We start from the raw sequence: 13,160 nt of genomic DNA on the forward strand, positions 1-13,160 counted from the left end.
CGCCACTTCCGCTTTCCGGCGCGCATGCGCGCTACTGCCTGGAGGACTAATCACAATAGAGATTGGCGGATTAGCTGCGCAGAGCGGTCAGAACGGATGTGCGCCACTTCCGCTTCTCCGCGCGCATGCGCGCTACTGTCCGGAGGATTAATAACAATAGAGATTGGTGGATTAGCTGCGCAGAGCGGTCAGAACGTAGGTACGCGACTTCCGCTTTTCGGCGCGCATGCGTTCCGCTACGTGAAGGACCAAATGACGTAGACGTCAGTGGACTCGTGATGCAGAGTGGTTAAAACAAAGAGATTGCACCTCCGCATTATTCCACAATGTGCAGTAAGCTCGGGAGGAGCTATTAGCATAGTGACAGGCAGCAGAGAGAGGAGACAGTGCAGTGATGTGCCGCGCAGCTCCGGGTGCACTCTGTGGTGCTCTGTGGGACAGTGTGGGTCCCAGGGGGGTCCAGAGCTCCCGCAGTGCTCCTAGAGCTCCTCAGTCTTCCGCTGCCCCATACAGCCACCACCACGGCCGCTCCCCGATATCCAGCGGTATCTAAGCCTACATTCACTCAGCTGCCAAGAGCTGTACGTTAACTTTAATTAAGATTCGAGGCACTGGAAGAGCTAAGGACTTCTCACTTCCTCTGTTGTTCCTGCAGCAGCCGTTGTGAGAAACGGCCCAGCTAACTCAAAATTGTATCTTTTTGTACAGCACACAGACACGCTCTCTAGGCTAAAGAAGTATCATCTGTGACATGCAGTAGTACCTCAGGTTGCAAATAAATCATTGAAAATGCAAGCTTCAGATTTCCATGTTAAGAACTCATGCAATGTGCTGTGTTGTGAGAGCTGGCTTTTACTTTATAGGCCTTTTTTGTTTTCTTTGCTTCTTTTAAAGTATGTTAAAAACAAAACAATAACAAAAAATCCTCAAAATCTAGCAAACATCAAGCACTGACAGAAAAAGCAACCCAGAATGAAGCACACAGAACTCTGCCTGGGGACAGATGAGGAGTTCATAGATCAGGATTACAGGGAGGGCAGGGACAAATGACATAGCGATAGTCTACAGGCCACCTGTCCAGGATGACTGAGTGGATGAGATGTTCTATGGGCAGACAGGAATAGCTGCACGTTCACAAGCCCTAGTCCTCACCACCTCAGTGCTTGTTGGAAGAACAGCCCAGCCAGGCACAGGCAATCCAAGAGGTTCCTACAATGCACTGATAAGAATTTCATTCTCCAAGTGATAAAGGAGCCAAAGAGGAGAGGTGCTAAGCTGGACCTCATTCTCACCGATAAGAAGAGGCTGGTGGGGAACGTGAAGCTCGAGGGCAGAAGTAGCTGCGCTGTCTGTGGCATGCTGGCATTCAAGGTCCTTGGGGCAGCGAGGAGGCGGGCACAGCAAGTTCACTTCCCTGGACTTCAGGAGAGCAGACTTTGACCCTTCAGAGATTTTCTTGGTAGAGTAGTGCAGGATCAAGCCTTGGAGGTAATAGGGGTCCAAGAAAGCTCATTAACATTCAAGGATCACTGCCTGCAAACTCAGGAGTGATGCATACCAACAAAGAGGAAGCCAGGCAAAAATGCCAGGAGGCCTGCATGGATGAATGAGCAGCTCCTGGACAAACGCAAACACAAAAAGAAAGACTACGGAGAGTGGACACAAGAACAGCAAGCCTGGGTGGGATATAGAGAAATTGTCTGAAAAGGCAGGGATCGGGTTAGGAAAGCTAAAGCCCTGATAGAATTAAATCTGGCCAGGGATGTTAAGGGCAACAAGAAAAGCTCCTGTAAGTAAAACCAGTGATAAAAGGAAAACTAGGAAAAATGTAAGCCCACTCGAGAAGGAAATGGGAGACTTGGTTACCTGGAATAAAGAGAGGGTTGAAGTATTAGGGTTAGAAAGACACTAGGGCCAAAAGAAACTGCAATATTATGCTCATTCTCCAGTAAAACAGATGTTTTCTTGCAAATAGTACGTATATCTGTAGTAGCTACATGCAAAATGGAAAAAGACCAAACAAAGGTTGACATGGAACTGATCCCCGGGTCCTTTTTCTTCCCGTGATGTCTTCTAGCTTAGATGGCATCTCATCGCATCTCAAAGCTAATTACTGATTCAGCACAGGCAAAAAGCAAAAAACATCTCTTCAATCTCCTAAAGAGATTCCCTTCTAATGTCCTAAGCACCACTGTCAGAACATGGCCAGAGGTCAGGAAACATAAGCTAATACTTCTGTCATCGATGTGTAGACAGCATGTCAAGCAGCAGCCAGTCTAGGATAAAATTAACACAATATGTCTGAATAGCTTCTGACAACACCTGGACTTCCTTGTACGGAAGAAATCATGACAGATGTCGACACTAAAGAATGAAGTAAGTATCAGCCTGGGATAGTCCACATTGGTGAAGTTACCTCAGAATCTGTGGTTCTATTTCTCAGCAGCAAAAGTACTATCAGGAATCAAGTTTCAGACACAGCAACTACCTACCTACATTTTGCACCACTCTACCGACTTAATCCCAGTTGATCTTCCTGTCTTGAAGTTATACATCACACTAGCAGTATCTCTTGCAAACAGAGATTCATATTAGTTGTATTCAATTGGCATTACTTACTGAGAGCTTTGTAGAAGAAAAAGGGGAAGGGGGGGGGGGAGGAAGGAAAAATACATTTCCTTTAAACGTTATCTGTTTGAAGGCATGTATCAGTCTCATACTTCAAAAGCATTAAAAAAAAAAAAAAGAAAGCATAACCTCCTCCAACATTATGCATATTTGGTCTAGAGAGCAGGCAGCACAGCTCTGTATCATAAAGAACTTTGGTCATAAGCACCAAGCTCCTGTGGTCCAACCAAACCAACCAAATGTGCCTACGGACAGAGGGAATCCTTAAGTAGGACAGCCAGGAAAAGCATCAAACACAGCATCTGATTCGCAGCCTTCTTATTTGTTTTTGGAAATCCAGAGGCCCTCGTGTTCGTTCCATCTCTGGCCCGTGAAGCCTGAGTCTGCCGTTTGTTGGAAGCTCCTGCAACGAGACATTACAGAAGTTAGACTGGACTGCATTTTAGGAAGGCATTGCGTGATACCAAAAACAGTGCCTCACCGAGCAAGAAAGTATGGACTAAAAAGAAACGGCTTAATTCCTAACGAACAAAGTTAATTCCTCCTTTCCAGACTGCTCAAAGGACTAACGTGAAACGGGACAAGCAGAATGCGGGGACGCTTTAACGTGACCTGCAAGTTAGCATGGGACATCACGCGAGAACTGCCTCAATTCTAGAATCTGTCCAAACCGGTGCAACAGCAGGGCTGTATCCCACGCTACAACCCCCTCCATCTCTTCCCACAATGCTGCTTGGAAGAGCCGACACAACAGATATTCTTCTCTTGGACTGGACGTACAGTTATGCAGCGTGAAGATGACCGAACCCAGGAACTTTGCGGACTTGCTTCGAGGCGTCTGAAAAATCAGCTTGCCAAGTACACCGGGATAGTCCAAAACAAGAAGAAAAACTACTTGCTGCGTCCTGAAGATGCTTGAAAACGCCTTTCTTTCTAAACTGGCCTTCAAGCCCCAACCCCACTTTCCTATTTTGCTGCCTCACTACCTCTACGTACTCTGAGAACGATGGCACTTTTTGCCGCCAGCATCTGCCCTCCAGGAGCTGGAGCCTCCTTTGGAACTGCGCTTTACTGCTACACTTCAGATTTTACACCGGCTCAAGCCTAGCGCTGTGCTACTCGGGGCCAAATGAAATGCTGAGCAGAACTTCAGCTTGAATCAAAAAAGGCACCGCCACACAGGCAACGTTGTTGTTTGCTGTGAAATTAATTGTCAGCCAAGGGAGAGAGGGGGCTTCTGTCAATCAGCAAACGGCGAGTGGCCTGAGTATGTTTCCTGCTCTGCAATCATCTCCCCCTCGGTTACAGCATCCAAAATAGGAGAAATTGAAATGTGCAGGTTGGTGACTAATCGAACCACAAGGGAGCAACAAAACAGTTCCCAAAGCCTTCCAGCGCTCAACCTGCTGCCCTCATTGGGTCAATGCAGTTTGCTGTGGGTTTTCTTTCCTGTTCGGGGAGCACTACACACTGCTGCCATGCTACGCAACGGGGAAAGACTTGTACGCGTACGGTGTGCTTACCCGTTCAGGCAATCAGTCACCACAGCTGGGTTCCGGGCATTACGGGACACGCGGCTTCCCGTTGCTCGAGCAGCATCCGGGCAAAGATCGGCAGGTGAGCAGGCGGCGGTGCTTCTTCCCCCATCGGTCTGGCACGATACATTTTCCTGCTTGCTTCCCGCTCCGTTGTACGATTCCTGCGGAAGAAAATCTTACAACATTTCATTCCTACAAGTCTGGCACTATGCGTTTTCCTGCTCGCTTCCCTCTCCGTTGCGGGATTTCTGCTGTGTCCCTGCAGAGCCAGCGTCGCGGCTCTCTGCTGCCCTTTGCTGGTCGCCCGACGGTACTGCAGGTACTGCCTGTGCGTGCGTGTTAGCGTGTCTGACGCGGGCACGCGCCGAGAAACATGGCTGTGCCCTGTGTGTATGGCTGTTTACCTGCAGTGCGTGGCGAGGTGCCCGGGGTGGGTGGAGAAGCCCGTTCACCAGCTCCTATGAAACGCAGCAGTGTGCCACTTGGGGTGATTCCAGAGCCGCTCTGTGCCGGTCCCGGGATGCGGTGTGAGGGCCACTCCACGCCAGTACCGCGCTCCACGAATCTCCAAGCTGCTTCGGATCCCCTGCTGCAGAGAGCGCTTTTAAATGGCTGGGGGACGCCTGCCAGTTTACCGCGGTAATGAGCACCTTGGATGCCATGAGGCGCTTAAGGGCAGCTGTGAGCCGAACCGGTCTGTTCCTGGCCCCGGGAGCCGGCAGCGAGGGGGAGACAGACATGCGCGCTGCTCTCGAGCAGTCATAGAAAAGGAAGCCGCCTGCGTGCCTGGAGCATCGCATGCAGTACCGAAATCTCTTCAATAGGCGGCAGCAGCGAGTGCCGTAGTGCTAGTGCGCATGCGAGGCGTTGGAGGGGGCACCTGTCAATCCCGTGCCTCGGGTAGCCAATTGGATGCCGCGGCGAGCTCATGGGCAGTCTCTAGTCTCGAGTCAAAACGGCCGGTGGTCAGCGCGGGCTTGGGCATAAAAACGCGGAAATAGACAAGAGATATAGCAGAGTAGACGGCAGAGTGTTGCTCAGAGCTGATGGTCTGCGACTGCTCTGCTCGCTCGCACTTCAAGGAGTCCGGAGAAATCCATGTCCTCCGTACGTCTTCGGGCGCATGCGCATTGCTGCGTGGAGGGCTTATCATAATAAAGATTGGCGAATTCGCAGCTCAGGATGGCTTGAACTCAGGTACGCCACTTCCGCATTTCTGCGCGCACGCGTTGTGCTGCCTGCGGGACCTGAGCGGCGTCTGCAATACGGATTCTCTTCAATAGGCGGCAGCAGCGAGTACCGCTGAGGTACTGCGCGTGCGCGGGGCTGGGGCGGGCACCTGTCAGTCAGGTGAAACGCTGAGCCAATAGGATGCCGCGACGTGCGCATGGGCCATTTGGAATAAAGACCGTCCGTTCCCAGGGCGCGCTTGGGCATAAAACCGCGGAAATGGGCAATACCGAATACTGAATTAGAAAGGGGCGGTATTGCTGTGCTCGTGTTCCTAGAATTGACTGCTCACCCGTATCTGAGTTTTAAGTAGAAGTAGTTTTTATAAGTTTTGGGCGCATGCATGCTATTGCGTGGGGGGGGGATTAATCACAATAAAGATTGGCGGACTAGCTGCGCAGAGCGGTTAGTACGTACATACGCCACTTTCCCGTTTCTGCGCGCATGCGTTGTGCTGCCTGCGGGACCCAGCAACTTAGACAGCGGCAGTTCTGCGGATTGGCCACGTGGTGGCAGCAGAGACCGTGGAAATAACCTCTACGATGGGAATTGACGCGCGGTGGCAGCACAGACCCTGGCGATCCGTTCTTTGATGACGGGAAAAACACAAAGTTAGAAGAAGAGGGGGAAAAAAATACGAAGAAAACAAAGGAAAACTTCTCAAAACCATGGAAACCTGTGCTAAGTGCTTATGAATATCTTTAAAAAATGATTGATGTTGTCATGTTTTTTCTTTTTTTTTTTTTGCCAGCGTCTGTTACATTGTTTTCAAATATTTAAGCACCAAAATCTAACTATCGAGCAAATTTAATGATAATGAAATGAAGGCATTGTTGATACGCCAGGGGAAGCGACGTAATCCACCGCGCAGCAGCGCCCCGGCAATCGTCCATCGCCCGCCGCTGAGCGGGGCGTATGACCAGGGACGATGTGTGCGGGGTGCGACCTTCCTTCCCGGGGAGGAGGCGCGGGCAGAGAGCGCGCTGTCCTCAGCCCGCGGGGTCCTCACGACGGGCGGAGCCCTCGGCTTGTGAAAAGAAGGGTTACTGGCAAAGGTGCATTGCGCGGAAGAGTAACTGGGAGGAAGTGGAGCTTTGCCGGTGGATCTGTGGCCGCATCGGGACTGTTAGCGCTCACTGCCGGCGAGGACCTGCTGTGGAGCGCTCGGAGTACCTCTAACAACCCATGCCATCCTGGCGGCCAGCGGGCTCAGCACTGTGTGCGGGGCTGCGATTACACCGCCCCGGCGAACGTAGGAACTTAAGCAAACACCAGCCTCGGGCCGCGCTCACTGAGAGCGCATCCGAACTTGACATCTCCTCGGCCCCTCTCCAGGACTGTTTCACCAGCCGGAGCGGGGGAGAAGCAGCAGGGGACGCTATGCTCTCCCCAGTCCGCGGCACTCACCACAGCGCCGCTGCCTCAGCTCCCCCCCGCCCTGCTGCAGCAGTGGTCTGTTCCGCGCACGGGCGGCCGGCTGCGGGGCGTGCCGGCGCCGTTTCCTAGGTGAGTGCGTTCATCGTCCCTCCCGCAGTGGCCTCGTCAGCGCTGCCAGCGTGGAGCCGGCCTGGGCTGAGACGGAAGTTTCCGGTGGGGCGGCGGCGTGCAGCGGCGACCCCACCGACTATGGACGCAACTCTGGAGAAGGTCTGCGGGGGCGGCTGCCGAGGTGGGGTCGGGACACCTGCAAGTGGCTGGGCGCTGAGGCGCGGTGGGCCTGCGGGCTGAGCGGCCTAGGGGGGCGACCGGGCCGCGGCGGTCCTGTCGCTCGATGGGGCAGGGACCAAGCGGAGAGAATCGGGGCCGGCGGTTGGCGAGAGCTCAGGTTTGAGCGTCGCTAGTGCCGTGCCCTCTCTCCGTCGGCGCTTTACGCCTGGTTTGTGCCGAGTGAGCCTGAGGAACTCTAGGCACCCGCGGGGCCCTCGAGCGCTGCCGCTGCTCGGCCGTGCTCAGCGAAATGCTTTGGGAACGCTTCTTTTTCTTTAAAAGAAGATAAACGGTATTTTCTGGGAATGTTAGGCTTCAGCAGGAGAATATCTGACTTCCTTTTTCTCTTTTTTTTTTTTTTTTTTTAATTTTCATCTTATCCTGGAGGTGTTTGCCGCCCCAGGATTGGTCTCCTGTGTCCAATGTACTGTACAAAGCAAATATTGATTCTGTCATAGCATAAGTCACTGACAAAATTTATTTTGCTGTAGTCACTGTGAATCAGTGAGAATCTAGCAGTTACCTAGCACCTGTCACACTTGTGCTGGCTCTTGCTGCACCCACTGTGCTTCCTGGAAGGGAACAAACTGCTTGTATTGTGACTGCTTGTATGTGGCTCAGCACCGTTGTTACTGTCTTTGAGACAGTATTTATTTGAAAGAATTTATTTTTTATGCACTTGAGATGTTAGTGCATCCTTTACATCATTTACTGTACTCAGCGTGTTCAGTTCTGTGTAATCTTTGGAATCAGCTAGACAAGTGTGAATGGGATGTGCTGTTGTAGAATGAGTAAAAGGGGAATTCAGAAAGTCTCCTCCTGATGTAGTTAGTGAGTTGGTAGCAAAATGTTTGGCTATATTAAAAGCAAATGAAAAGTACAATACTTGAGACTTGGTTTTGGCAGGCTTTAAAAACTTTAGATCTGTACTAGCACTAGCAAAAATCACATTGACTGCTACTTATTCCAGAAGGCTTAATGAACTAACACCTAACTGAGCACAGCAGTTTGGAGTATGGTCTTTGTGCTTAAGCCCAGTTGACTTCAAAGAAAGCACGTTGATACTCCGCTGACAGACTTCTTTTAAGTTTCGTTGGACTAGGTCATTGTAAGCAAAGAAAATGCAGTGCAAGAATTAAATGCTTAAATTTCTTAACGAAGTCCACATTTTGGTTAGTGGTATTGTTTATGTAAGCTGTAGTTTGTAAGCAGTGATGACTGAGAACTAACATGCTCGATACTCAGTATACACAAATAAATAGATACCTATAAAGAGTTGCTATTTGTTTTACTTGCTTTTTTTTATCATGGCTTTTTTTGTGCTTGGATGATAAAAACGGTGGTCCTGTATATAATAAAATATCATAGTACAGTTATTGTCTTTTAGCCACTTAGCAGTTAGTACCCCCTTGCATTAGTTGTTGATTGCTGTAAATCACTAAAATCTGCATTTTATTTGATCTTGTGCATGATATGTAAGAAGTGTTCTTCCTAAATCAGTTTGAAATTCATCCAAGTTGGGATATGTTTATCCTCAGAGAACTTGCATCCACTTATCTTGTGCCTGTTTGAGCAGTATCAAAGTACATCTGCATGCCTTTTATTTGAACTGTGGATTCTCTCCTTTTTATATACTTAAACATTTAGGTTACTGGAATATCAGTGATAAGTACTTTATGCCTCGTATTAAAATTCATCAGTAAAGAAGGCATTTTGGTGGGATCACATAACTAGCAGAAAGGTAGGGTGACATCAAATGACCACACTTATTAGTTTCATGCAAATTAAGTGATGTAAGTAGAATATAGAGTTCTTGAGAATTGAAAATATTTTGTGATAGAGTTGCGAGGAAAACTTGCAAACTAACACACAAGCGTGCACACCAATGGTCTTGTAGCTGGATTATGCAGGTAAACTCTTTTATCAGCAGACATAGCTTTTTTTTTCTCTAATGTATGAACACTGTGTATCATAAGGATTATTTTCCTAATGAAATTCAGAAATCATCTTTGGGTGAACTTCAGATATAATTTCTTCTGGAAGCCTATGTTAAGCTTAAGAAATGTGGGTAGCAGCAGAACTATGTTTTTCTTTTGTTGTCTCCATTTGTGTTGTGACTTGTGAGCAATCTCCTGAAGGATTTAAACATTTTAAGTTTCAAGTTAGGTGACTTTGGTAAAATAGAGCATATTCTTTCTTTACATCTTCTGGCTGGTTCCACTTAGGCCATGACTTAGCATTTCCACTGAACCAGTGATTGAGCACTTGGTGGAAAGGCAGGGCCAGCACAGGGGAGCTCAGGTGCATGCAATGTAATGCACCTGAGTGACTGGAAGGGGTGGAGCCAGGATCCGCCCCCTTCTCAGACCTCATTTAAGGGTTGGCAGCGGAGGTGAGGGTATTTTGTGTGGAGACCTTTGCATACTTAAGACCTAACAGCCCTTCTGAAGGTAAGCAGTTTCTTGCTCTTATTGCTGTGCCCCCTGCTGTTGTGTCTGAGCTAATCCTCACTCAGCGTGGCCTAGGACTTTGCTGCTCTGCTGGCTTGTTACACTTTCCATCATGTTACATTCCACAGTGCTGCTTTTCTTAAATATGAGAGAGAACAGTTTGGGTTTGTTGCTCAGTGTGTGACTTCTGTCTCCTGTTACTGCATTAATTACCATGGTATACTGGTAACTTTATGGGAAACCTGGGGCAGCAGATGTGCATGCAATTGTGCTGTGTGTTAAGGAAGCGATCAAGTTTGAAAGAACAGGTGCCTGCAAGCGGAATCCTTGTGTTAATATGGTACATTTTTCATAGATGTCATGAAACTGCTGCTTTTTTATTTGTTTCCCAGTGTATTTCTTTGCCTGTGGAATAAATGCAGTACTCTTCTGGGTAAAGAATACTGATCGTTGTTTGAGACTAGTTTATCGTTGAGACCGGTATTTATTTTTCAGAAGTGAAACTTTTTAATAGGCAAATGTAATAATGTAAGCGGGAAAAGGAGGCATGCTTCTGATGAAATGCTGTGCTACACCTGTGAGTCTTTTTGCACACACTTGTTTATGTAGACTGTTTAAAAGCATCCCTTTCTAACTTCCCTTTATGATATTCCTTTTCTGTATACAGCTAGCAGAAGTTCAGAATAAAAGTTGTGAAACACTGGTATGTGAAGCAAGATTCTCACTTTTGAATTTGTAATTAATCATCAGTCTTATCACAAGTGGACATAGCACTTCCCCTGTTGCCAAGTGACCCTGAGATGTGACATACTGACATAATGACTGAAATATTTTACTGTTCGAAGTGCTTAAAAATAATAAATTCTGAGCTACAAAATACAGAAGTGTAAACGCAAATCAGACCTCTTGCGAAATTAACCTTAGTGAATTAGATTAGTACATCTTAAAGGCACAAACAGCAAAAATAGAGTAGGCTGGTGAATGTCAGGATTTTGGAAGAACAGGAGGAAGAAGTGCTAGCTGATGCCTCCTTAGGACTTGAAAGATTGTTGCATGTTGTAATGCAAATGGATGAAGGATCACCGAACTGTGATCAATCAGATCCTGCTGATTCTAGGGAAGGGACTGAGGGCGGAATCTAAGACTAATGTACACAGTTTCAGTTTCTGAGGTGTTCCTGCAAGTAGTGTCCCAGTTTTGTAGTCATTTCCCTGTTTACGTTTCTCATGCCTTGTCAGCAAAGGAAAAACATACTAAAAAGGCTTTCATAATGGTGTTTGGAGACAAACTTTCAGCAGGTTTGTTGATTCTTCAAGTGTTTGTGTGTTTATCAGTCAGTGCTGTCCTTCTGTATTGTTCTTTTTCACTTTGTTATAGAATGCTCCCGATCTGATAGAATATAATCTTATCTTTATTGTCTTTCCTTCCCACTTTTTTCTCTATCTTTTGCATCTTCCCCACAAGCCACTAGATGTTTACATTGGTTTCTCAAGCAGTGATGGCAGTGGATTTTGACTGTACTTACTTCTGGGCACCTAAGGACACAAATCGAAAGAAACCAGCCACACCACTCAACTGTCCTTCGGTTCTGCAAGAATTGTAGGCCTAAGCAATCACATGAATCATCTCAGACTTGACCGCAAAAAAAAAAAGGCAAAAAAAAAAAATTGTGTTTAACACAGTTAAGAGTTCACAGGATAAAGAAGAATTTAGAGCTGTGGTGAGTTTTGCTGTGCTGAGTGGATTGTTATCTTAGTACTTGGCAGAAAGAACTGCAGAGATGAGAACAAGTTTGTTGGGATGATGCATGTGAAGGATGCAAACCCTGCAAGAGATCAAAAATATTGATCTAGATGAAGCATGTTGGTGAAAGGAAGCGAGCTCAGGTAGGGTGTTAGTGCACCCTGCTTTCAAAATTGTATTTACTCTGTCCAGTGGAGCTTTTGCTTCTTCCACGAGGGGTTGTACAAGTACTCGCATGGAGGAAAAAAGGCATCGAATAACAGAAGAAGCAGCTTATTCTGTTGGCATGCTTTTAGTGAACCTAATCAAAAAGCTAGAAAAAAAAGTCTGCTTAAATGACATACCTCGTCATAAACAAACAAGCGAAGAAAAGCCCTTGAAACTTATAGTTTTTGTCAGGGACCAAAAAAAGCCCGAATAGCTAGAAGTCCTAGATAAACCAAAGCACAGTAAAGAAATCTGAGGTTCCTAGTATAATGCATAGAAGAGTGACCAGCGGTGTAATAGTCATTTAGACATCTGAAGATATATTTAAATGAAAGTGAACTGTGCGAAAAACATTACAGAATGCTAATGAGAGTTGAAAATATATGCAGTTATGCTATGTTAAGATGCTTACATAGGAAGAGAAAAAGACTTTTGAGCTGCCTCAAGTGGAAAGCTTTTAATTAGTTTGACAGCCTGGCAGCAATTACATGCAAGCCAGGTGTAGAATTTCATGTTGCATAGACAGGTCCTTAAAGTCAGATTGTTATGTACAAAATATTTCCAAGTTTTCTCAGAGTTCTCTGAGAACTTGGTTTTTGGGTTGCTTTTAAGCAGTCTTGTAATTGGGATTACACAGTTCATTGTGAAGGGATGAATGGTTTGTGCAGCAGGGTGACCCCAGACCAGTAACTTTTCTGGTATATATCAAGTTCATTACACACTGGTAAAAGGGTTCTTCTGCATCCTGTAATTCAAAGGAATATAAATTGCTATGTATCCACTTAGCAATTGGAAAAATACAGAAGGAATTCATTTTCCAATCTAACATCAGAATTCAAGGACTATTGATTTCATAGTATTTTATTGAGCTTACCATAGCTTCTCCTTACTCTTTAAACTTTTTAATGTCTTTATTCTGCTAGCTTATTAATACAAGGATGTAATGCATGGATAATTACTGCATGAGTGAGTCACAAGGCAAACGTATGTGGTTCTTAACATCTGCTGTAGTTGCAGCTGAATTTTGTTGTTAGTAACAAACAAAAGCAGTGAAAGGCTCTTTTGTAATGTCTCTGTATCTTGTGTCATCAGCTACAACAAATCTCTGAATATTTGCATACAACTCTGAGGAAAGTTGAAACTAGTAACTGCTTTATAGCAATTGCTTGTGTGTTATGGCAACATGTATTAAAGTAGTGAGATTAGTAAAATTATTTTTACAATTAGTAAAATTATGCCTAGTTCATTGTTCCCTTAAAAATCATTTTTGCTCCCCAGAGTCTTTAATTAAGACCTCTTTTCAGCGTTTCTCTGATGCAGTGCTACTCTGGAAACTCTAAAATGTATGAAAATACTCAATGAGTAGATCTAGATTTTTCTTCTACTTTTGTATGTTCCGATTATCAAATGCATGCCATGCATTTTATTTCATTTTTAAATATCTGTGATGAGATCACGAACTTTGCATGTTTGTACTATTTTTGTTGTTGCTGATTGCTTGTTTCTCACAGTGCATAAATTGTGGGCCACTCAGCCACTGGATATTATAGAAAAACCAGAAATGTAATAATAAAAATAATGAATCATATAATGATAAAAAAAAAATCCAGAAATGTGTCATCTTTGAGAGGTCTTGGAGAAGGGAGAGGTGCCTGAA

The 13,160-nt window shown here is 46.1% G+C and overlaps 1 protein-coding gene and 1 long non-coding RNA gene across 8 annotated transcripts in view; one reads left to right on the forward strand and one right to left on the reverse strand.

Moving 5' to 3' along the window:
* Positions 1-6,101, reverse strand: part of LOC110406003 — a 16,576-nt gene extending 10,475 nt beyond the window's left edge. The window contains exons 1-3 of one of the 2 annotated variants that reach the window (XR_002443192.1): positions 4,571-6,101; positions 4,152-4,327; positions 1,293-3,031 (exon numbers count right to left, since the gene is read on the reverse strand). This is a non-coding gene — a long non-coding RNA (uncharacterized LOC110406003). Of the gene's footprint in view, positions 1-1,292; positions 3,032-4,151; positions 4,342-4,570 lie in introns of both variants that reach the window. The other variant, XR_002443193.1, reaches the window with a different exon arrangement.
* PDXDC1 (pyridoxal dependent decarboxylase domain containing 1) overlaps positions 6,888-13,160 on the forward strand; it is a 32,926-nt gene continuing 26,653 nt past the window's right edge. For 2 of the 6 annotated variants that reach the window (XM_021411950.1, XM_021411953.1), the window contains exon 1: positions 6,888-7,043. In XM_021411950.1, the coding sequence (XP_021267625.1) occupies positions 7,023-7,043 (21 nt within the window). In that variant the 5' untranslated portion in view covers positions 6,888-7,022. Of the gene's footprint in view, positions 7,066-13,160 lie in introns of all 6 variants that reach the window. The other 4 variants (XM_021411949.1, XM_021411955.1, XM_021411954.1 and 1 more) reach the window with 4 other exon arrangements.

The sequence above is a fragment of the Numida meleagris genome, chromosome 13 (assembly GCF_002078875.1).
Source record: "Numida meleagris isolate 19003 breed g44 Domestic line chromosome 13, NumMel1.0, whole genome shotgun sequence".
Classification (NCBI taxonomy): domain Eukaryota; kingdom Metazoa; phylum Chordata; class Aves; order Galliformes; family Numididae; genus Numida; species Numida meleagris.